Source organism: Pogoniulus pusillus, chromosome Z (genome assembly GCF_015220805.1).
Source record: "Pogoniulus pusillus isolate bPogPus1 chromosome Z, bPogPus1.pri, whole genome shotgun sequence".
NCBI classification, from domain to species: domain Eukaryota; kingdom Metazoa; phylum Chordata; class Aves; order Piciformes; family Lybiidae; genus Pogoniulus; species Pogoniulus pusillus.
Window position 1 is genome coordinate 70,310,998 of NC_087309.1, and position 24,753 is coordinate 70,335,750.

A 24,753-nucleotide genomic window follows, 5' to 3' on the forward strand; every position below is an offset into this window, starting at 1 on the left:
TAATATAACAGAAATTAACTGCAATGCATGCGCTGAATTTTGCTACAATATCCTGTAAGTAACCATTACTATTACTTGGGGAAACATCCCAGCAAAGGCAACCACAATAACTGCGAGCTAATGGCTGTCACTCTTCTTTTGTCATTCTCTCAAAACAAAACACCACTGCTATACATCTGAAACTCAAGTAACACATGCTCTGAGAGCTGTCACCAAAGACACACGTTTGATTCCAACACACAGGTTTAATGCCAGATAAATCTAGGAAGTCAAAACCCAATTCTAACTATCTCAAGAAATGCAAAGCTGCATATAGACTCTTACAGAAACCTAAACACACTCACATGAAATGCCTTCCCTTTTTTATCACTAATGACAACACTGCTCCTTCAGTATCTGAAAGACTCACTTTTGTCAAGACAGCTGACTAGTAAGCCATCACACAGCAGATGTAAATTACACACTGTGGACTGGTATCAGCACGTACGTACAAATAAACTAATGATATCAATAGTTTAGCATTGATGTCTGTCTTCACGAGAAACCAGGGTGTACTTCCATGTGTCCTACATATCTGAGTGTAACTGTGCAATAATAGTAGAAGTAATTATGAGAATTAACTTACCACTGACGACTTACTAGTAACCATAATTTCCTTCTTATAAAGTACAGAATGTAGAAAACATTCCCAGAGATACTATCAGATCTGTATCAACACTAGTGAAAACTGAGTTTATTGCAACCTATCTAGCACAAGCTTCAATTCATTCAAATTTATGTCACATTTATGAAATAGAAGATTAATATCCTCATTTACAGAGAGGAAAATTAGGAAATTATTTATTTATTTAAAACAGGGGAAATCAGCAGTAGAGGAGGGAAAGGAATCTAGCCCCAGGCCAAGACTTTCCTAAAAATAGCCTAAAATCCAGGCTTTTAGGAACAGAAATTTTTCAGAATCTACTTCCAGTAAAGAGCTGTAAACTTGCCATAACAACAGAAATAAGAAAAGCTTATTATCATTTGAGTATGAGCTACTGAGCTGTGATATTTGTTAGAACGTCAGACTTACTGATCACTGTCTTTACTATTCTAAAACTGACTGAAATCAGAGCTTCAGTGTTGAACACTCTCCCTCTTCATGGTACATTATCGAAATAGGAGGGGATGATGCCCGCTTTCTTTACCCAACTCTATTTGTATAATTATTCTATTCGTTCTCTGTGCTAGCACTTACAAGGCAGACCACTGAACCAAAGCAAATAAGCCTACAAAAAGCAGTTCAATAACTTATACTTTTGCATACCTTTTGATGAAAAGAAAAATTTAATTGATCTTTTGCAGAAGCACACGTGAGAGATTCAGCACCTGCAGCAAAACCAAGTCTCTAAATGTTTAATGAGATAATACCTGTAGGGTACTTTGAGAATGAACTACAAATCACCATTATTATTGCTGAGAAAATGCCGAAGTCATTAAAGTTTGTGTGTTCTGAGTTCATAACACAGTGATATGCTGAACATACAAGTCCAGGTAATTTCATTTAGAATTCCCCTATGTGCATTCCCTTCAAGATACTGTGTGAAGTAAGTAGTGCAAACTGCTTGTACAAACCACCTGCTTTACCAGTGTGCAAAACATACCATCCTTGGCTCTAGTGAGAGCGAGCAAAGAAAAAAAGTCTTGTGCTGTTCAGGTACTTCAGAGTGGTGTTCATGCACAAAACTCAAAACTTACCTCTAATTGTGAAATTAAGAGTCCTTTCAGTACAGAGTGTGACATTGTGAACATTACAATTAGGGAATGAAAAAAACACTTCTCTTGAAGTTAGTTAAGACACTGAAAATCTCAAGGAAATAACTGGCTCAAAATCAAAGAACTGTCTCCACACAATGAGGTTGTTTGTCACCTAAGTTCCCACTTACCTCCAGTGTCATGTACACAGAGCTAATTGCTACTTTGATTTCTCCATCTGAAATTTCCTTCAGATCCTTCAGCATAATCTCCTCAGTATTTATACCTGTTTGAGAAAAGAAAGGGATTTAAACAAATGCAAGTACCTACAGCTGGCCAATTGCAGCAACACAAAACCACGTCTTAGACCCTAAGATTGAGCCTTCTTTATGTTAGGACATCCTAAAAAAAAATTAAATCCAACGTTAATATTTGAATGCTTAATGTTTCTAGAAGGGTATTTTAAACAATGAAGAGATTTAAAGTGAAGAGAGAGAAAAGAATGAAGAATTAAGTGTTCTGCAACAAAGTTCTGTAAACCCTTATGTTTTCTTTAAACAAACTAAATTCCAGTTGATGGCAGCAACAGGCCACTCCTTCAGGCTAATATGAAATCACTAATAGGAAACACTTCTGGAATGACTTAATGTATTGAAAAGCATATGTGGAATACCATGGTATTAATAAACAGAAACAAAGCACTTAAGATGTTCCATAAGCAGGAAGTCATTCAACCTTTCTGACCTTCTTTACAAATCAATACCAACACAAGTGGCTTTTTCTCATTTTTCTCTTGGGTCCTGCAGTTGGGCCACAGTAATCCCCATGCACAATACTATGGTTTTGGGGTAGGGGTTCGGGAAAGCCGCCTGGCAGAAAAACACCTGCAATTAGCTCTGTGTACATGACACAGCTTAGAGAGCCTTTTGCTACTCTCCATGACAGAGTGTTGGCTGACAGCCAGTTAAACAGGGCCATCAGCATCCTGGACTGCATCAGGTGTAGTGTGAACATCAACAGTAGGGAAGTGATCCAGTCCCTGTTCTCAGCACCAGTAAGGCTGTTATCTTGAATACTGTATTCAGTTTCAGGCCTTTCACTACAAGAGGGATATCGAGAACATGTCCAGAGAAGGACGATAAATCTGGAGAAGTGTCTGGAGAAAAAGTCTTATGAAAAGTAGCTGAAGGAACTGAGATTGTTTAGTCTGGAGAAGAGGCTGAGGGGAGACCTTATTCATCTCCACAGCTACCTGAAAGGAGGTTGTAGCGATGTGGATGTTAGTCTCTTTTCCTACTATCAAGCATTAGAATGAAAAGAAATGGCCTCAAGTTGTGTCAGGGAGGTTTAGATTGACTACTAGGAAGTTTTTCTTTATGAAAGAGTGGCCAGGCACAGGAGCAGGCTGGCCAGGAAGGCTGCGGAATCACCATCCCTGAAAGTATTTAAAAGATGTGCAAACACGATACTTCAGGACATGGTTTAATGGCCATGGTGATGCTTGGTCAACGGCTGGACTCAATCTTAAGCAGTCTTTTCCAACTGAAACAATTGCACGATTCTGTTCTTACATACATCAAATGGTGAATGATGCACCTAGATGTCTACGTGCCACAGAAACAGAGCTACATCAGAAACGACTGCATGAAAATGAAACGGCCACCAGAAATGCTGGTATGTTCAAGCTCAGTGTATTGAAAACCCATGTGATTATGTTTAACTAACACGAGATTTCTGTCTAAAACACTGTAAAGATTCTAAAAATAAGTAAATAGGATGTGTAGGAACATGCATGTATCACATGATCAAGACATGATAGCCTAATATCTGTATGAAAAAAAGCTGCAAGCCACTTATTTCATTGTAAGGTGGCAACTAAAATGTCCACAGATTTCTAAAACTTAGCAGCATAACATATAAATTGTGTTTGGATTAATGATTTTTAAGAGGAAGCCAAACACCAACTTTAAGCCAAAAAAGTGAATCCTCCCATTATTGTTCCTGTAGAGTTCAGGTGCTGAATTCAATCTAATGACAAAATAACCTGGCTATGTTCACATAGTTACTTTATCTATGCATCTGTCTTTTAAAAAATATTTATAGGTGGAGTTAACACTCCAGGGGGAGAAACCCTGAACCTGACCCTAAGTGGTCTAGGCCACTCCCCAGGGGTGGCTCTGAACACCACCAGCTGATGGTTAGCCCACTCCCCCCTTCCTGTCCCATAAAAGCAGGGGGACTTCCTGTTCCTCTCTCTCTCTGCATCTCTCCACATCACTCCACTCCCTGCATGCCACCATACCACGTGGCCATCACCCACGAGGCAGACAAAGCTACCATCACAAACTCAAGGTTGTATTTATACATTTTGTATTTTTAGCTATTTTCCCTTCCCTATACCTGTTGTAAACTTCCCTACCTCAGATACCTTTTTAAGTTATTCTTAAACTTTTCTTTTTTTTTTTACTTCCAAATATTGTCTAAAATAATGCTCTTCTACCTAGCCCCACGTTGAGATGCCAAATAAATTGTCTTGGTTCTAATTCAAATTCCCAGAGACTCAGATAAATATGACAGAACCAATAACAATTTGTAGAGTGCTCTCCCCTCTTCCCCCTCCTTTCCCAAAGAAAGGAATTAGAAGTAGAGAGAGAGGAAAGGTAAGCACACCCAAATAAATGAATCTCTCTTGATTTGGAAGTTAAAAAAAAAAAAAAAAAAAAAAAAAAAAAAAAAAAAAAAAAAAAAGGTTTAAGAATAACTTAAAAAGGTATCTGAGGTAGGGAAGTTTACAAAAGGTATAGGGAAGGGAAAAATGGCAAAAAATACAAAATGTATAAATACAACCTGAGTTTGTGATGGTGACTTTGTCTGCCTCGTGGGTGATGGCCATGTGGTATGGTGGTATGCAGGGAGCGGAGTGATGCGGAGAGAGAGAGGAACAGGAAGTCCCCCTGCTTTTGTGGGACAGGAAGGGGGGAGTGGGCTAACCATCAGCTGGTGGTGTTCAGACCCACCCCTGGGGAGTGGCCTAGACCACTTAGGGTCAGGTTCAGAGTTTCTCCCCTGGAGCGTTAACCCTATACAACCTGTAACCTGTAGACTTTCTGCTGGGCTACAGCTCACTGTGCCTCAAACAGCAAATGACTTTATGAATTTAGGCCAGTAAATCATGATTTCTGCATGAAACCAAGAAATTACTTTGCTCGGTTATTCAATATTACTTTTCTTACAAGAAGCCGATAACAAATTCCCATTTCACAAAGGCAGTAAAAAAATGTAGAGTTATTGCAACAGGCTTTCAGAAAATCCCTTCAAAAGCAGTTACTAAAGTTTCATTTCAACTATTTCCACTTCTGATCACTGGAAATATGACAACTGTGTTCAGCTATTTTTAGCAGAATAATATTAAACAATTCCAGTTTTTCCACTGCTTCCTTAATCTTGGACTGAAGTCAAATTCAGTCCACCTGTACACAGCTCTCAATAGATCTAGGGAGGTTCAGAAGACAAAACCCACTCTCACATCATGTAAGCAATTGAAGCACAAGTTCTGCACATGGGCTGACACATTGATTATGTCCCTACAGCTCATCAACAAAAATTCTTGACTAGCATACACCAATAAAAGCCATACATGAAATAACGTTTAATTAATCTGTTGTTGTGGGTTAGGTGTGGGCAACAATTAAGGATCAGGCAGCTCCTCACTCACTCCCCCCTGCCCCTAGTGGGATGGGGAGGACAATTGTAAGAAAAAAGGTAAAACTCTGTGGGTTGAGCTCAGGACAGTTTAACAGGACAACGCAAGGAGAGAACTATTGCTGTTCAATAACAATAACACTAATAATTGTTAGTACTAATAAAAGAGTATACTAAGAGAATGGTGCAAAGTGCAATCACTCACCACTCATATCCCAAAGCTCAGCCCATTCTCGAATCAGATCTCTCCTCCCTGCTGCCAGCTCCCCCCGGTTTACATACTAAGCATGTTGTGGTATGGTACTGAATATCCCCCTGCCTAACTCACATCAACTGCCCTGGCTATGCCATCTCCAAGCTTCCTGTGATAACTAACTCTATTCTAGCCAAATCCAGGACACTAGTAGAAGTAATAGTACATAGGAATTCAGTAGTTCCTCAACAGAAAGCACAATTCTGTGATCCACAGTGTTAGCTACTTAATTTAAAATTAAATATAATGCATGTAACTGCTACTGAAGATAGCATGCTGCTACCATTTTTACCACACACAATGAGCTGATATATTCCAATGCAGTTACACAACGGATTTTTTAAGAGGTCTGAAAAACTGAAGCAAGTTGCACTACCTTGTGAGTTAAACTGAGTATCCTGGAGGACAGAGATAATTTCCTCTCGTGGGGGAAGATCTGGGAACTTTTCCTCTAGCATTGATAGTACCTTCTCGTGATGCTTCGTAATAGTTTCAGTCTCCAAAGACATGCACTTGAAAAGAATGCTTCCTGAAACATCAAAAGACAAAATCAATGCCCCCTGTAAACAGCAAAGAAACAAGAACGTATGTATAATGTATTGCCATCCAAGAACTTTCTTTTGTAGAAGTCGTTGTTTTCCACTGACAAATTCACTGAATTAGACACTGAACACTCTTCACACAGGAACATCCTTTTGACATGAAGGCAGTTTATAATATCTGAACTGGGTGGCTTGTCAGGGCCCACATTACAGCTAACAGGCTAGTCCCAGCGTTGCCATTGTGTGCAGCATGCTTCTGTACATCTAACAGAGTTCTGCAGCATGACCACTAGCAAGCAGCAAGACACCTGGGTATGTTCCTTTCTCCAGGCATTATCAAGTGTTGGTATGCTCAGAAACCATAAATCCACACTGAAAACCTTCATTTTACACACAGGTCAATGAACTGCTACAATGGGCATAAGAAAGAAATTCTTTACAATCAGAGCTGTGACAAACTGAAGAAGGTTGTTCAGAGAAATTTTGGATGCCTTCTCCATGGAAGTATTAAATTCAGACTGGATGAGGCTTCAAGCCTTCTGATCTAGTGAAAAGTGCCCCTGCCCAGCCTGGACTAAATGACCATTCATCATCTTGGCATAGCTGACTCTGCTTAACTTCTTGACAACGAATATACAAAGAAAGCACTGTACATTCAGCCAATCAAAGTGATGCATTCAATTTTAAAATTTAAGAGAAAGGTAACCCAACAAGTAACTTCATTATAAGCAGTATGCTAATACAGATTAGCTAGCTTTAATGTCTTTGCAGACAACTATATGCTGCATATATTCCATCCTGGATATGAAATACTCCTGATAATTCAAGCAGTAAAGTAACCATTTTCCATTCCCTGGAGATTAGGGTCCCATTTACCAAAACATATAAAGGTAGCCTTCACTTCCAATTACTCACACTAAATTAAGGACAATAAAATCTTATACTTCACCATTGAAATTATTTATTACTGTGTGTGGTGGTTTGGGTGTTCCCCACCCCCCCACACACTTTAGAAGCACCTAGCTAGACTCACTCAGGCTCTGAGAATATAAATGAAGCTATTTATTTACAGCTAGCACAATATAGGATCATAGAATCATAGAATCAACCAGGTTGGAAGAGACCTCCAAGATCATCCAGTCCAACCTATCACCCACCCCTATCCACTCAACTAGACCATGGCACTGAGTGTCTCATCCAGTCTTTTCTTGAACACCCCCAGGGACGGTGCCTCCACCACCTCCCTGGGTAGCCCATTCCAATGGGAAATCACTCTCTCTGTGAAGAACTTCTTCCTAACATCCAGCCTATACCTGCCCTGGCACAACTTGAGACTGTGTCCCCTTGTTCTACTGCTGGTTGCCTGGCAGAAGAGGCCACCCCCCACCTGGCTACAATGCCCCTTCAGGTAGTTGTAGACAGTAATAAGATCACCTCTGAGTCTCCTCTTCTCCAGGCTAAACAGGCCCAGCTCCCTCAGCCTCTCCTCATAGGATTTGTGCTCCAGGCCCCTCACCAGCTTTGTTGCCCTTCTCTGGACACGTTCCAGCACCTCAACATCCTTCTTGAATTGAGGGGCCCAGAACTGGACACAGCACTCAAGGTGTGGCCTGACCAGTGCTGAGTACAGGGGAAGAATAACCTCCCTTGTCCTACTGGCCACACTGTTCCTGATGCAGGCCAGGATGCCATTGGCTCTCTTGGCCACCTGGGCACACTGCTGGCTCATCTTCAGCCTACTATCTATCAGTACCCCCAGGTCCCTTTCTTCCTGGCTGCTCTCCAGCCACTCAGTCCCCAGCCTATAGCACTGCTTGGGATTATTGTGGCCAAAGTGTAGAACCCTGCACTTGGCCTTGTTAAATCTCATCCCATTGGCCTCTGCCCACCCATCCAGCCTGTCCAGGTCCCTCTGCAGGGCTCTCCTACCTTCCAACAGATCAACACCTGCTCCTAGCTTGGTGTCATCTGCAAACTTACTGATGCTGGACTCAATGCCCTCGTCCAGATCATCAATAAAGATATTGAACAGGACTGGGCCCAGCACTGATCCTCGGGGAACACCACTTGTGACTGGCTGCCAACTGGATGTGGCACCATTCACCACCACTCTCTGAGCTCTGCCATCCAGCCAGTTCTTGACCCATATAAGAGTGAATCTGTCCAAACCATGAGCTGCCAGCTTGGCTAGGAGCTTCTTGTGGCAGACAGTGTCAAAGGCTTTGCTGAAATCCAAGTAGACATATACAAGCAGATATTTACAGTATATACAGTTATAGACAGAAATATACAAGGTAAAAGTAATACAGAAACACAACTCCCCTCCCAGAAACCTGAGTCCCCAGGAGGGGCTCTCAACCACCCCTGCACCTTCCCCCTGCCCCTCTCAACCTTACCCCAGTCCTAAGGAAGAAAAGAGGTTCAGCCAAGAGGTTAAGAAGCAAGGTTAGGTTAGGGAGATGCAGCTCAGCCAGAGCCCAGCCAGAAAGTGAAGACAAAATGGCAAGAGTGTTATCTAATGTTTACTTTCTTCTTGTTCAGCAAGACTCTGAGGGGAGCAGACATCACCATTGTTTTCCTTTCACAGCCTATGATCTAGTTCTTTTCACCAAAACATTCTAGCTTGCTTCAAACTATCACACTGCGCTATGTGCAGGGATTTCAAAGAAGTGTATGATTGCATTGTCTGAGTATAATAGTATGAGATAGTCTTTAGCACAGAGGCAAGAGAGAAGAAGAAAACCTTTGACACAGCCCTCCACTACTAGCACCCAAACATTAAGTATGTATCTCTGTCTCTTACACTGCCATCTCACAAAATACAGAAGATCATTTCTACAAAATTCATAAAGCACTTGGAATGCAAAGCAATTTTGCCCTGCTAAGTACACACCTTTTTATTAGATAAATCTTGGGTGGATTAAGTTATAAATAATGCTTAACATTAACATCTAATACTTAATATCCTAAAGCCATTCCACATCTGACAGTAATTTCTGGAAATTCACGTATCTGAAATTTTGTTCTGTGTTTCTGTTATACAGGAACTGTGTTTGTAAGTGGCAATATTCATCTAACTATTACAGTCACTCTCTGTATATCAGTCTTACATTCCAAGGCAAAGCTCCTGCCCTATTTGAAAGTATTACAAACATCAAAGAAATACAGATTGTGTGAAAAACACTGATCCAGACTGACATTTGTAACTTTACATACACAGAAAGCAGATGGCAGATCTTTACAGGTAAACACTGAACTATAAAGTGCCTAAGATACCTACATATATTAGCAAAGCCTACTTTTCAGTCCCTTTTTTTATAAGCAAGATTCTCAATTAGAGCAGTCTCTAGGATAATTCACATAGCAATATCCCTTCATTGTTCTCACCTCTAGCTGGGTAACATTGCCTGTGTAACATATTCTGTCCATACCTTGGGGATGATGGTTACCAGAATGAATTAGACAGCCCACAGCATACTCCCAGCCAGCACAGAACTGCATCTGGCTAAATAGCGGCTCTGGGACTAGGCTGCACAAATTATTTCAGCAATTGCAATCTTCTCATTTTTCAGCACACTTTTTTCTTCCTTTAAGAGGAGAAAGAGAAGTCACTCATGCACACACAAAGGAAATGGAGACTCCGGCAGAAAGCACTGGACCTATAGTGCATGCTCAAATTCAGCATGCAGTTACTTAACGGAGGGAGGCTGCTGCATCTCTTTATACAGACTCCCAGCCACACTAGGATGAGCTGAGTGTTCTGTCCATTTGCGTAAGTAGTCACACATACAATGTGTCCAAATTTTATCACAGATGTGTATACCTCTAAGGAGTGTGTGTTTCAGAAAGATCAAGGAGATAAAATCGTAACACAAGCATACTGGAAAATTTAGAGAAACCAGAGTTGTGAGTTGTACATCTGATCAAGGTCATCAGTTTTGAAGTTAACATGATATAAGCTTCATTGTCTGCCTTACAGACCTAATTTCTATGCAGTGGGTTCAGTGTCAGGTTAGCAAATTCTGATTCACTTTCACTCCAGGTAGCACAAATCATTCCAGTTTAATCACAGGACTGACTTCAAAGTGAGCAATCAATATAACTACAGTTTTTAGCCAGTTGGTCTTAGATTTCAGCTAGGCTGCAAGACAAACCTAGAACTACCTTCTTGCTAAAACACAGTAAAACTTCAACCACACAGAAACAGTCAGACAAAGATAGTTTCTGAGCCTCAGAACCTACTGAAAAGTATTTTTTCCTGCTCCTCAGAGAAACAATTCCCAAATTATTACAATTAAATTAAATAGATTATTTGACCATTTTGCATGTCAGTGCAATGTTTCCATACAGTGCTGGCAGTTCAGGGCTAGGCCACCTAATTAAACTGTCTAGCCCCAGTGTCACCCAGCATTGCTAGAGCCAAGTGAATGGGTATCAGGAAGTAAGACAGAAAAGGAGCCCAGTAAAGAAGAGAAAGAGGCCTCAAGTGGCATCAGAGGAGGTTCACCAAAGTGATCAGAGGGATGCAGCACCTCTCCTATGAAGACAGGTGCAGTGACAGGACAAGGGGCAATGTTTTTAAACTGGAGCAGGGTATATTTAGGTTGGAAGTAAGGAAGAAGCTCTTTACAATGAAAAGTGGTAAAACATTGAAACAGGTTGCCTGGGGATATGGTTGAGGCCCTATTCCTGGGCACATTCAAGATCAGACTTGATGGGGCCCTGGCCAGCCTGATATGGTTGGAGATGCCCCTGTCAATTGCATGGGAGTGGGGCAAGATGACCCTTGAGGGTCCCTTCCAACCAGATGCAGTCTGTGAATTATGAAAAATTTCTTCACTGAAATGGTTGTCATGCATCGGAACAGGCTGCCCAGGAAAGTGGCTAAATCATCATCCCTTTAAGAATTTAGAAGGCATGTTGATATGGTGCTCAGTGACAAGGTTTAGTGATGGAGTTGGTAGTGTTAGTTTAATGGTTGGTCTCAACATTCTGAAGCATCTTTTCCAACGATTCTTTACTTCTCCAAGAGCAGTTAACAGAACTGTCCTAACACCAGTACAGATTCTAGTAACCACACCAGTTCCTGGCTGTGATTTTAACAACTGCCTGAACCACAGTGGCTATGTAGCACAAAAAAAAATCAGCATCAGCATCAGTTTGCTAAAATAATACATGGATTTCTTTCACACCAAAGTAGTTCCTACTATAGCGTTGCAGCAGCATTGCTCATCCCAATAAAAGTAGCTTAATCTCTCCAAGCATTTGGACTGGTAGAAGATAGCTTTTACATTATTATCTATTCCGCAATCAGAAGGGATGGAAAAATCGCCACGGACAGCATCCCACCATGTACCTCTACAGGTATCAGTGTGCACATAGTTCAGATTTTCAGCTTCTCCAACAGTAAGGCCATCTTGAATTTGATCTCACCTTTGGCAGGACACAGATATTATAGTAAAGTTGTAAAATAAGAATGTGTTGAAGACATGCGCTGTACTGCATCATCTAACTGGAAGTTTCTGCCTCTCACTGCTCAGTCCATCTCAGGATCAATCCTTTTGCATATTTTGGTTATCAGTGACAACTTCAAAGAGCAAAGCAAACCTAGAAATTTTGGGATTTGTCTCTTACTACAAGAATGAAATACAGTCATCCTGCAACAATGCTTCACGGTATGCAGACATCTTAGAAAGGTTTCTAAAAGGCTTTATTTTCCACTTGTCACAGCAATACTGTAGTGCTTGCAACTGCTAACTCCTCTACCAGGGTGAAAGCAAGAAAAGGATCCTTCTCAAATTAGTGGGGTGTCAGCAAGCCCTAATATCAACATTTATTCTTCCTTTGTTCTTTAATTGTGTCCTTATCAGCAGGAAAGAAAGGCACACATCTTCTCTCCTCAGCATCCCTAGAGGGTTAAGATTCTGCATAGTTCAGAAAAGCAGTTCACTCAAGGTACTTTTGCTTGGTTAAAGGTCACTAGTCCATTTAGTCATGTGCCCTCTTTTAAGTACCTGCTGTAAAAGAGATACATGGGCTCAAAAATCTCCTGCAGAGTTTACTGAGAGCTGGTGCAACTCCCCCAGGGTTTCTGAAAGCATAATGGAGGCTGCTCTGTCTGCCAACAAGCACAGAAAAAAAAATACATAATCGATAATACAAGATTCAATATTATTTCTTCAGTACACCACACTACATTACAGATATTCGTTTCCAATGGAGAGGTCACTAGAAAAAAAGCAAGACTCTCTCTCACAAAAAAAAAAAAGAAGACACATTTTATTATCTTCTGCAAAGCAGTTTGGAAGTGGAGCACTAGTTTTGCCAAAAGCAATTGCTGTGCATTAATATTAAACATTATCTAATGAAGGCAGAAGTCGTTTTGGTAAAACATTAAGAATAGCACAAGCATCTCCTGAATTCTAAGTTTATGGCTGAGAAACAGCACAATGACAATATAGGCATTTCTACCGTCAAGGTTTTGTTGAGTGACCTGGAAAAATAAAGAACAGGAAAATGGGAAAATCAACAGTCCCTCATGGAAAGTACTGAAGTATATACTTCACCCCCGGGGAAAAACAACCCACAGACCCAAACTGTAAAACAGACCTAAACAAATAGCCTTCATTCTGTAACAGGAAAGCCATAAAGATGGGATAAAATGTTATTAGGGGAAGGAAAGTTGCAGGAAGGAAGCATCAATTCCATTTCTTTCTGGCATATGTGTTAAGGATGCACCAATTAGGGAGCATGTGAATCATATGACCGGTGTTCAAGATACAGCAGAAAAAAAGAAAACAAAAAATACTGACATAACTCCCAAACTCTTTACAAGACATTTCTTCACCTTTGTCTGGATGACTGGAATAACAAACTAATCCTCTCTACTGAAAGTTAGACTGCTGCAAAAGGCACAAAAAGATTTCAACTCTGTAGCTTATAACTAGAAAACACAGATTCACGTTGTGCTAGTTTGAGGCTGGCTGGAATACTTTGGTGAGAATTAGATTATAGCCTGTAAAAAGGAAACTATGGTGATGTCTACTTCACACATAGGCTTGCTGAGATGTATAAAAACAAGAACACAAACATAGGTAACACAGTGTGGCTCTCTGTTACAGCTGGTGCCTGTACTTTTCTCCCTAATCTGCTGTGTAACTAATCCTTCTGCTTTCTAACTCCCCTGGCCGACCCTCCAAACTCACCTTGCACATAAGGCAAAGGGGAGGGGTAAGGTAAAGGGGTGGAAAGAAGCTGGAAAGGTGGTTGGGTGGTGTTATGTTTCAGTATTATGTTTACCTTGTATGTTTCTGTATATACTGTATTTATTGTAAATACCTGCTTGTAGTTTGTGCTAAGATGTAAATATAAAGCTTCATTCCTTAATTTCTAGCCCTCTGAGTCTAGTCTGGTGTTGGGAAATAAGTCAGTGGAGCGCTAAGGGAAAATGACTCTTTGTTCACCAATATGGCTAGATGGTCAAATCCACTTCATTTCCGTGATACAGTGACTTATATGCACTCTAGCAAGAGGCGTGCTCCACCAAGATTGGTTACAGTCAGAGGGTCCAGGTTACATGTAATGCGTGCATAGGTTAGCATATCACAACATTCTAAGGGTCAGCCTCTGGGGCTGGCTAATCTCTGTCCACCTGCAGCTGCACTCCACCCCCCCCACAGCTGCATGTGGGGGGAAACCACCCTGTGCCTGCTATCTAAGCTCCCAGGATGGATCCAAGGACGTTCCCAGCACGGGTTGCTCATGTTTATCAGTTCTTGTATGCTCTGCTAACAAGAATTTCTCCAACAGTCTGGGTGACTTCATAAGAATGGCAGGGATGGGTACCACCCAAACCATCGCATCTTTATTTTGGTGCTTCCAAGTGGGACTAATTAAATTTTATTGATTGCTGGAAGTTCAGATGAAGTTATTTTACATTTTTGTTTTCAATTTTGTACTGGATAGGGGTGTGGTTCTTCTGCTGTTGTCTGACAGCCAAAATTGGTGCCCTCTTGTTTGATCCAGTGTGGAGGAAAATTAAAGAAATGGTTTTATTTAGGAGAGTACCTTCTAGGCTGGGTAAGCTTTAATATTACTGAAACTGTTACCAATTCTGTTTTTAAAAAGTCAAGAAATAATACAACAGCTGGATTTCATCCAACATCTTTGATGAGGGTAATTCTGCCTGAAAACTGCCCTTAGAGACCTCTGTGGTGAGTATTTACACACGTAATACAGTGGTATATTTATCATGTGTGACCTCACCCCTAACAATTCTGGTTTAGCACTAACGCTGACATTGTGCATGAGAAATTCCAATATGGCTCTTTTAAGGAAAAAAAGAAAACAAGTTTCTTCGCAAGCAGAATTATTAGAGATAAGCCCTGTAGAAAATGACAATAATGCCTGCTCGGTGGGAGAGAAAGAGTGGGCTGTCATTACCACCATTGCACCTCCTCCTGCAGGCTTTGGAACAACTGCCAAAGTCTTGGTTGTTGACAATAACTTGGCAGGCAGCCGAAGAACAGGACCAGCTGTTCAATTCTTTGCTGTTTCTTCACCTAGTTCAAATCCTCAGGCAGCAGTGGCCTCTAACCCTAAACCAGATTCAAACTCACAGGCCTCATGTCAGACTCTCAATGATTCAAACCCGCTAGAAAGGACTTCCAAAGCCTTTCTGGCTCCAGCCTTCCTTCCTCCTGTAAAGGTGAAAGCTACGATGAAATGTTTAACAGAAAGTGATTTGAGAGAGGATTTAGGATAAGGGATGCATGGTACAAAAGAGGAAGAGGATAAATACAGCCTTAGAGACTTAGCCAATATACTCAAATTGCAATGCAGTGATGAGAGTAGTTTTGTGAGATTGGCTGCCAAGAAGGAGGATAACTCTGAGTAGGTTAAAAGTGCTCTTAGGAAAGTTATGTTTCTAGGCCAAGGACAACCAGGAAAACTAGAGGAAGAGTGATTCAAAAGAGGATTTAGGGGAGGGAACGTCTGGTACACAAAAGGAGGAAGAGAAGAAGTACAGTCTTCAAGATTTGGCCAACATACTTAGATCTCAGTACTCTGATGAGAAGAGCTTTATGAGATTGGCTGCCAAGATGATCTGCCATGGGCAGCTAAGAAGCGGAACACAATTAAGCTTGGAACAGAAGAAGAGTGGGAAGCTAAGAAGTGGAATACAAGGAGTGATAATGGAAGGTCTCTCACTGTGGGTGAATTCACTGACCAGATCAGGCAGATAGAGGACAGCTTGTCACATTCTGGCCTAGTCTCTGCCATAAAAATTATGACTACTGAGATGAAAGAGATAAAGAATGACATTAAAGATAGCACAAAAGAATTGAAGGAAGATCTTAAAACCTCCATTTCCAATCTAGTAAAGGATACCATCCCTGCATCATCTGAATGGGTGCATGTTTCTGCCATCAAGAACAGACGCTCACCTCCTGCAAGGCAATTCCGGCCCAGGAGGAGACAAACTGCACCCAGATATCAGCAATCACGTGTGTCACTGTGGATAAGCCTGCGTGACCAATTTGTTGAGAACATGAACAAGTGGGATGGTCAACCTACTTCAACTCTTTCAAAGAGAGTCAGGGAACTGCAGAATGGCAGAAACAGAGGGAACAATGCCAGAGAAGTAGCTGTCACTTCTTCAGCTCCCCAGAGTAACTGCAATTATTGCAACAATTGCAATTTTTTTCACCACAACACCACCAATCATTGGGCACACCCCACATGCCATGTTCAGCATTAGGAGTGTCCTGCCTCCAGCCAGGAGGAGGAAAGGGATAGTGGAGAGAACCAAATCTATTGGAATGTATTCATTAGGTAGCCTGGCAGTTCAAAAGTTCGGAAATACAGGGCTTCAACTGACACAGGTGCTCAGTGTACTTTATTACCATCCAATTGCAAAAGGACAGAGTCTAAAAGTACTTCAGGAATCACTGGTGGATCTCAAGATAAACTAAGTCGCAGGCTGAAACAAGTTTAACTGGTAAAGAGTGGAAGAAACACACTATTTTAACTGGTCCTGATGTGTCTTACATTTTGGGAAGTGACTTTTTGAGACAAGGTTGTTTCAAAGATCCTAAAGGTCACAAATGGGCTTTTGGAATAGCATTGGTAGAGAATGAGGATGGTAAATTGAAACATTAGACCTGAACTTTCAGATGAATCTGCAGTTGTGGGACATCATGACATAGAGGATCTGGAAGTGCCAATTGCAACTCAAACTGTGCATCACAGGCAGTACAGAACTAACCGTTCTCTTTGCTGCCCATTCATCAGCTGATTCATCAATTGGAGAGTCAGGCTGTCATCGAGAAAGCTCATTCACCTTTCAACAGTCCCATCTGGCCTGTGCGTAAACTTAACGGCGACTGGAGACTCACAGTTGATTTTCGCGCCCTCAACGAGGTGACTCCACCCATGAGTGCAGCTGTGCCAGACATGCTGGAACTCCAGTACGAGTTGGAATCAAAGGAGGCTAAATGGTATGCAACCATAGACATTGCTAATGCTTTCTTCTCTATTCCCATAGCAAAGGAGTTCAGGCCTCAGTTTGCATTCACCTGGAGAGGAATCCAGTACCAGTTCAACTGTTTGCCTCAGGGGTGGAAGCACAGCTCAGCCATCTGTCACTCAGTCATCCACAATGCACTGGAGAAAGGTAAAGCTCCAGAGCACATCCAGTACATCGATGACATCATTGTGTGGGGCCAAACTGCTGAGGAAGTCTTCGAGAAAGGTAACAAAATCATTGACACTCTGTTACAAGCAGGTTTTGCCATTAAGAGAGACAAGGTCAAAGGACCCGCCAGAGAAATTCAGTTTCTGGGAGTGCAGTGGCAGGATGGTTGACATCACATTCCACAAGATGTCATAAAGTCTCCACCATGGCAGTTCCACAAGTAAAAAGGAAACTCTATCTTTCTTGGGTGCAGTGGGATTTGGGAGACTACACGTTCCTGGATTAGTCACATTGTCAAACCTCTGCATGATGTGACTCGTAAGAGAAAAAACTTTGAGCAGGGACCTGAACAACAAGCAGCCTTTGATCAGGTCAAGGGAGAAGTAGTCCATGCAGTGGGCTTAGGACCTGTGAGATCTGGTCCAGACATTAAGAACATTCTGTACATGGCTGCCAGTGACAATGGTCCAACTTGGAGCCTTTGGCAGAGAGCTCCAAACAAGACACGTAGTCATCCTCTTGGTTTCTGGGGTTGTAGCTACAGAGGTTCAGAGGCAAATTACACCCCAACAGAGAAAGAGATACTAGCATCTTATGAAGGAGTGAAAGCAGCTTCTGAAGTGATTGGAACTGAGTCACAATTGCTTTTAGCTCCTAGATTGCCAGTTCTAAACTGGATGTTCAAGGGCAAAGGTTCATCACCGCATCATGCCACAGATGCAACCTGGTCTAAGTGGATGGCTCTGATAATCCAACAAGCACCAATGGGTAATCTCAATTGACCTGGTCTGGTGGAGGTGATCACCAACTGGCCGGAAGGCACAGACTGTACAAAACCCCCAGAGGAAAGAGTAACCCATGCTGAGGAAGCTCCTCCCTATGGTGATCTTTCTGATCAGGAAAAGAACTATGCTTTGTTCACAGATGGTTCCTGTCGTCTTGTTGGGAACAAGCGAAGATGGAAGTCAGCAGTCTGGAGTCCTACCAGGAGAGTTACTGAAGCAAGAGATGGTGAAGGTGAATCCAGTCAGTTTGCTGAGGTAAAAGCTGTCCAACTTGCTGCAGTGAAGGTGCGGCACGTAGATGCACACATGCCTAAGAGCAGAGCCACTGAGGAACACCAACACAACCAGCAGGCAAATCGAGCTGCTAAAATGTTTCAAGTTGATACAAACTCTGATCTTGACCTTGATTGGAAACACTGAGGTGAACTGTTCTTAGCTCGGTGGGCCCATGACTCATCTGGACATCAAGGCAGAGATGGAACATACCGATGGGCTCGCGATAGGTCAATTGACTTGTCCATGGACGCTGTCACCCAAGTCATCTATGACTGTGACATTTGTGCTGCTATTAAGCAGGCTAAGCGAATCAGGCCCTTATGGTATGGTGAGAGATGGTCAAAGTACAAGTATGGTGAAGCCTGGCAGATTGACTACATCAGTTTGCCTCAGTCTCGTTCTGGCAAGCAGTATGTGCTGACGATGGTGGAAGCCAGCACTGGATGGTTGGAAACCTATCCAGTTCCATATGGTACTTCACGTAACACCATTCTTGGCTTGGAGAGACAGATCATGTGGAGACATGGAACTCCAGAGAGAATCGAGTCAGACAATGGCACTCATTTCAAGAACAATCTTGTGAAAAACAGGACCAAAGGGCACGGTATTGAATGGATCTATCACATACCCTACTATGCACCAGCTTCAGGGAAGATTGAATGCTACAACGGTTTGCTGAAAACCACCCTAAAAGTCACAGGGGTTGGAACTTTGAAAAACTGGGGCAAGCATTTATCAGAAGCAACCTGGCTGGTAAATAGTAGGGGTTCTGTAAGCAGAGCAGGATCTACACAATCAGATTTGGTCCAAACAGTGGATGGTGATAAAGTTCCTGTTGTACATGAAAAGAATCTGTTAGGGTAAATTGTTTGGATGTTTTAGTATGGCCAACCGGTTGATTGAGGTGATTCTCCCCCTCTACATCACTGTCGAGAGACCCCACTTGGAGCACTGTGTCCAGTTTTGGAGCCCCCTATTACAAGAGGGATGTGGACATGCTGCAGCATGTTCAGAGAAGGGCCACGAGGATGATCAGAGGGTTGAAGCACCTTTTCTATGAGGACAGACACAAAGAGTTGGAACTGTTCAGTCTGGAGAAGAGGAGGCTCCAAAGTGACCTACTTGTGGCCTTCCAGTATCTGAAGGGGGCCTACAAAAAGGCTGGGGAGGGTCTTTTCAGGATTTCAAGGAGTGACAGGACTAGGGGAATGGAGCGAAGATGGAGATGGGTAGGTTCAGGCTGGACATCAGGAGGAAGTTCTTCATGATAAGAGTGGTGAGAACCTGGAATAGGTTGCTCAGGGAGGTGGTTGAGGCCCCATCTCTGGAGGTATTTAAGGCCAGGCTGGATGAGGCTCTGGCCAGCCTGACCTACGGTAGGGTGTCCCTGGCCATGGCAGGGGGGTTGGAACTAGATGATCCTTGTGGTCCCTTCCAGCCCTGATTGATTCCATGATTCTGTTTTCTCCATCAGGCAAAGGGAAACCTCTCCAAGGTGTGGTCTCTACTAAAGGTCCTGGTCATACCTACTGAGTAATGCAGGAGAACGGTGAAATCCAGTGTATTCCACAGAGAAATCTAAATTTAACTGAGAGAGTTTAAATTCAGAGAGTACAATACAAGCTGTAAGGAGTTTTCTGTTCTAGATATTACCTGGTGTCCAATGAGACAGAATCTACAAGAGAATCTACAGTACATGAGCACAAAAACAATGTCACCTGGGAATCCCTGTTCTCATCTCATCTGTGAGGAAACAAATTGTTTCCTGTTTTCTGAGCTTTTGAGTCACCTACATCCAAAATAGCCAGAATGACATGTGAACTGAACTTATTACTGTAAATACTGTTTTATATTAGACAGATAATTCTCAGCAAAATGCTGAGTGAAACAGAGGTGGATTGTGCTAGTTTGAGGCTAGCTGGAATATTTTGGTGAGAATTAGATTATAGCCTGTAAAAAGGAAACTATGGTGATGTCTACTTCACACATAGGCTTGCTGAGATGTATAAAAACAAGAACACAAACATAGGTAACACAGTGTGGCTCTCTGTTACAGCTGGTGCCTGTACTTTTCTCCCTAATCTGCTGTGTAACTAATCCTTCTGCTTTCTAACTCCCCTGGCCGACCCTCCAAACTCACCTTGCACATAAGACAAAGGGGTGGGGTAAGGTAAAGGGGTGGAAAGAAGCTGGAAAGGTGGTTGGGAGCCCCTCCTGGGGACTCAGGTTTCTGGGAGGGGTGTTGTGTTTCTGTATTACGTTTACCTTGTATATTTCTGTATATAGCTGTATTTATTGTAAATACCTGCTTGTATGTTGTGCTAAGCTGCAAATATAAGCTTCATTCCTTAATTTCTAGCCCTCTGAGTCTAGTCTGGGTGATTTCATAAGAATGGTGGGGGCGGGTAACACCCAAACTGTCATACACATTAAAAAACCCCACACCAAACCTAAACTGCTCATGCTCTTGCTGTAAATCTGTCTCTGTTTACATGTTAAAGCCTGCACCTTGTGGCATACTTCAAGGCCTTATACAAATAAACATAAGGAGGCACTTTCGAGAGTGCATTGACCTGAGGTACCTGACAGTGAGTGCTTGGAATTACATCCTTGCCAGCTGGCTGCAACAGAAAATTTAATGATTCAGCAGTTTAATGGATCTTGAGTTTGGCAACAGTCCCCTTCTAAACATCTCTGGGGAAATAAAACAATACAGGCCCAAGACTCTGGCAGGTTCTATAATCGTTTGCTTCTGGCACATGTCCAGGGATAGCACAAGCTCTAACTTAAGACAAATATGGCTGTATAACACCCTGACTCTCCAAGCAGCCTCTATTCAAAACCCAAGGGTAGAATTAACTTATAGTATGTCTGACAGGGAGAGAGATACCAGGAAAGCATTCAGCTAAAAAACCCACAGTCCTTAATTATTAAGCTACCTAAATCAAGAATGCCTAGTTTAACAGGAAAAGTTTTCTGTCTTTTTAAATACAGAAGAGCATGTGAAGTTTGTTCAAAGCTGAAATACAGCAGGTTACAAACGTCTGCCTTTGTTATCAAAATGGAAAAAATTATGCTAACAGACTGCGAGCAAAACAAGAAGTTTGAAGAAGAAGCAACAAATTAAGTTGTCACAGCCACTATGCAATAATTATTAAAATATAAGATATCTGTATTACCTTACAAGCCTTCTAGCAAAATACTCACTGTAAAGCCAGATAAGATTAAAAAGCCACAGTAGGACCTTGTAACTGGCTCTACATCCATGGAAGTAATTTGCCTAGGTTACTGGAGAGATACGCAACAGAAATGTTGAGTTTACAAAAATATTTCATGGCATATTTAATAGAGGTTTTTAGCATGGAAAGATGCTAAAAAAACAGGCCAAATTCTGTTACTCTTAATATTGCTTCTCTGGAAACATGAAAAAAAAATTACCTTCTGCAATTTTTCATTACACTAGTTACCACAGTGACGACACAGTGACAAGCCAGGACTCCAGTAGCTTCTGAAATCTAAGTGTAGGCAAGTTTTCACAATCCTCGTTAAATATACCCACACCCATTTCTTACAAGGGCAGTTAACAGTTGCATATCAATTAAAATTCAAAACCTTTAAAATTCATTAAACATTATTAAAATCCAGTAAATATCTTATAAGCAGCAATCAGTTCTGTTGAACACCAATTTTGTTTCCAGTTGAAGAGTTCTGCTGCAACAAATAAACTGAGGGAACTAATACAACCAATGAACTAAGAAGACAGAAATTAAAATAGTTCTGACTGTTGAAAGCCCCATCCATTGTACTCTACCAGGAATAAAAAAGGAAAGGACAATGAAGACTTGGTTACAGCATTTCTAAACAGTACAATTTTCACATTATGCCACTAAAACATCAGTCTACAACAAAGTACCACCACTGGGAGAAGCTTTAACATGTAAATACTGGATTCCAATCCATATTGCTGTCCACAGTGCCCCTGGAATCAACAAACTGCACAGCTTTTCCAGCTATCCAGCTGATGTGTCGACAGCTCCATTTAATATTCTTGTCTACTGATACAGCAAAGACCTCTCAAGCCTATTTTTAAATGCACATTTTTAATATTCAATGTAATGTTACTCTTTAACAAACTCTTTACTCCCTGCTTCTTTTATGAAGCTTCCTGTGGTCTTTAAAGGGATTGTTAACCAAAGAATGGATCACACTCTTTCTGCATGAGCACATTTAGAAACACTCCATTAAACCTTTCAGTATTTAATATAAAGAGTAATCTCTCACCTCTGAGGAGATAAGCCAGTTGCTGAGTGATTAAATCTGGTGCCTCTTGAAGAATTTCTTTTACTACTAAAGAGGAAGAAGATGCTTGTAACTCCAGGCTGCAATCACATCGCTCATCTGGATTGATGACTTTAACAACAGCTGATTCCAAACTTTTATCCTCACTATCAAACAAATTCAAAAATTATATATATTTTTTTCCTAGCTGCTTAAACAACCCAGTAAACCAGTGATAAACATTTTTTTACAACTCTGTACTACAACACCATTGCTGCTCCTCTTGTAAGTCTACTAAAAAGCCAAAAAAATGTTGCTGTGAAGTCCTACCTTTATTTTTTTTAACAAAGTGCTTAAAGGGTTTTGTTTTGTTTTGTTTTTATTGTTTGATACATGGGTAACGTTTACATTTCCATTATAAAAGTATTTTTAAATTAGTCATTTGAAAAAAAAACCCACATATTTCTGGATGTACTCAAATACAACTCTTTATATAGGAGAGAGTTAGGATATTCCTCATCGAATATTTTGAAAACTTACAAAAGATCTTTTTGTTGCACTTAATTTTTTTTTTCAATTTTCTGTTTTTAATAGCAATAACAAAGCCAAACTATACTTAATACTATAAAATGCTAATAATAATTCTTTGGAAGGAAGGAATACAGGAAGAGACTAATAAACAAAAGGGAATCTTACAGACAGTTTTTACTCTGAAAAAGTGAACCATGCAGTAAGCTCACAGCAGCTAAAGAATCAATATCTATGAGATTTCCTGCATGTTTCTTATTTTAGACTTTCTGTAGAAACCTCTCAGAGTAGGATGGGGTCACAGCACAACAAACTGTTACTTATATTAAGTTCTTAACAGAGTTGCAAGTAAACAGCATCCTTCCCTCTGAGCAAGACACATCATTAAAAAGAGGCTCCCCATAAACAATTCACTATAGGCTTGTGAACATTCCTGTCGGTGGAGCGCTGTGGGTACAATGACTCTTTGTTCACCAATATGGGTAGATGGTCATAATCCACTTTATTTCTGTGATACAGTGACTTATATGCATTCTAGCAAGAGGCGTGCTCCACCAAGATTGGTTACAATCAGAGGGTACAGGGTTACTTATAAGGCATAGATAGGTCAGCATACCATAACAATCTGAGGGTCAGTCCTCCAGACCACCTACTCCAGTCCCCTTGGCTATCTAACTCTGCCCACTGCAGCTGTGTGTGGGGTGCTCACTTGTCTACAGTTTGATTTCCTGGGCTAGCAGTGTCCCAAGGCCGTTTCTCAGCACAGTTGCTCATGTTTATCATTTCTGTGTCCTCTGCTAACAAGAATTCTCCAACACATTCCCTTCTAGGGATGGGTATATGGACTAAGACAGTCTTCCACAGAGAAACTCTGAGGCTTTGGCACTTGAGGACAGTTTGATAAAAATGCTGTAGTTTATAAGGACTGCAATAATCTAGTAGACATCTTAACAGAACATATGCAAGTGCTCCATCTCCAAATCAACATGAGAGTCCTGATGCTTCAGTGAAAGCTAAAAAGAATGAAAAAAAACTGATCTCAAATTTACTGGTCACAGGAAGCTTCCAGAAAATTCAAGCTAAATTAAAATATCTAACCTACGCATACCTAATGGAAAATATCCAATCTAATCCAAGGTCTTTAAAAAAAGGCAGGTCCATTAAAAGCGATGGAAAGATGACTATTAGTGGACACAACATGAGATAAAATATATTTTAACATCTTCTGTTTTGTTTTGTTGTGTTTGCCTGTGTTAACAAAGCAATACCAATACCAACACACAAAAATGCAAAATATAAAAGAGCTCAAACCCACACAAGCCATCTTGTTATACACAGAATGCAATACCTTGTCAGCATGTTGCTGTTTACAAGCGTTAAAGACAATTTCCCTTCAGCATTCAGCTGGTGCAAATTGATTTCATCCCGGAAGATATGAAATGACTCTGGGATATTCAGCTCCTTCAATATATATCTCGTCTCTGTGAAGTAACTAAAATCTCTTCTTGGTATGTTCAGCACAGGTAAGCAAAGCACATCAGGAGGACTGACCTGAAACGTAGGTGTGAACTGTCAGAGCTATATAAAATAAGGCCTGGTATTTATTTATCTTTATGCTTTATAGGAAGATGTTTTAACAGAGTGAGCACTTAGAAGCAGTGTGAATTCCGTTTGGTTGGGTTTTTTTTCCCTTTTCTTTAATTTTTTAGAAGTGTCTACTGCTTTTTTTCTTGTTCTGTGTATGCTTTCCACAGAATGGCTGAGAAACCAGTAAAGAGTGATTTTTTTTTGCTGCTATTGAATAAGTCATCTAATACCCACTCATCAGTTTTTGAATAGAAAGAAATTTGGATCATCTCTATTTAAAAAAATCTCCCTCTGATCACAACAAAATTATTACCCAGAATAATATTCTCACAGTATGTTTTAAACAGCTTAACAGTAAGATGCCTGTAACAA

The 24,753-nt window shown here is 41.1% G+C and overlaps 1 protein-coding gene across 1 annotated transcript in view; it reads right to left on the reverse strand.

Moving 5' to 3' along the window:
* PRUNE2 (prune homolog 2 with BCH domain) overlaps positions 1-24,753 on the reverse strand; it is a 191,897-nt gene that overhangs the window by 122,217 nt on the left and 44,927 nt on the right. Inside the window, exons 3-6 of the mRNA XM_064140915.1 lie at positions 24,143-24,345; positions 22,270-22,433; positions 6,066-6,218; positions 1,926-2,020 (exon numbers count right to left, since the gene is read on the reverse strand). Coding sequence (XP_063996985.1) covers positions 1,926-2,020; positions 6,066-6,218; positions 22,270-22,433; positions 24,143-24,345 — 615 coding nt within the window. The remainder of the gene's footprint in view (positions 1-1,925; positions 2,021-6,065; positions 6,219-22,269; positions 22,434-24,142; positions 24,346-24,753) is intronic.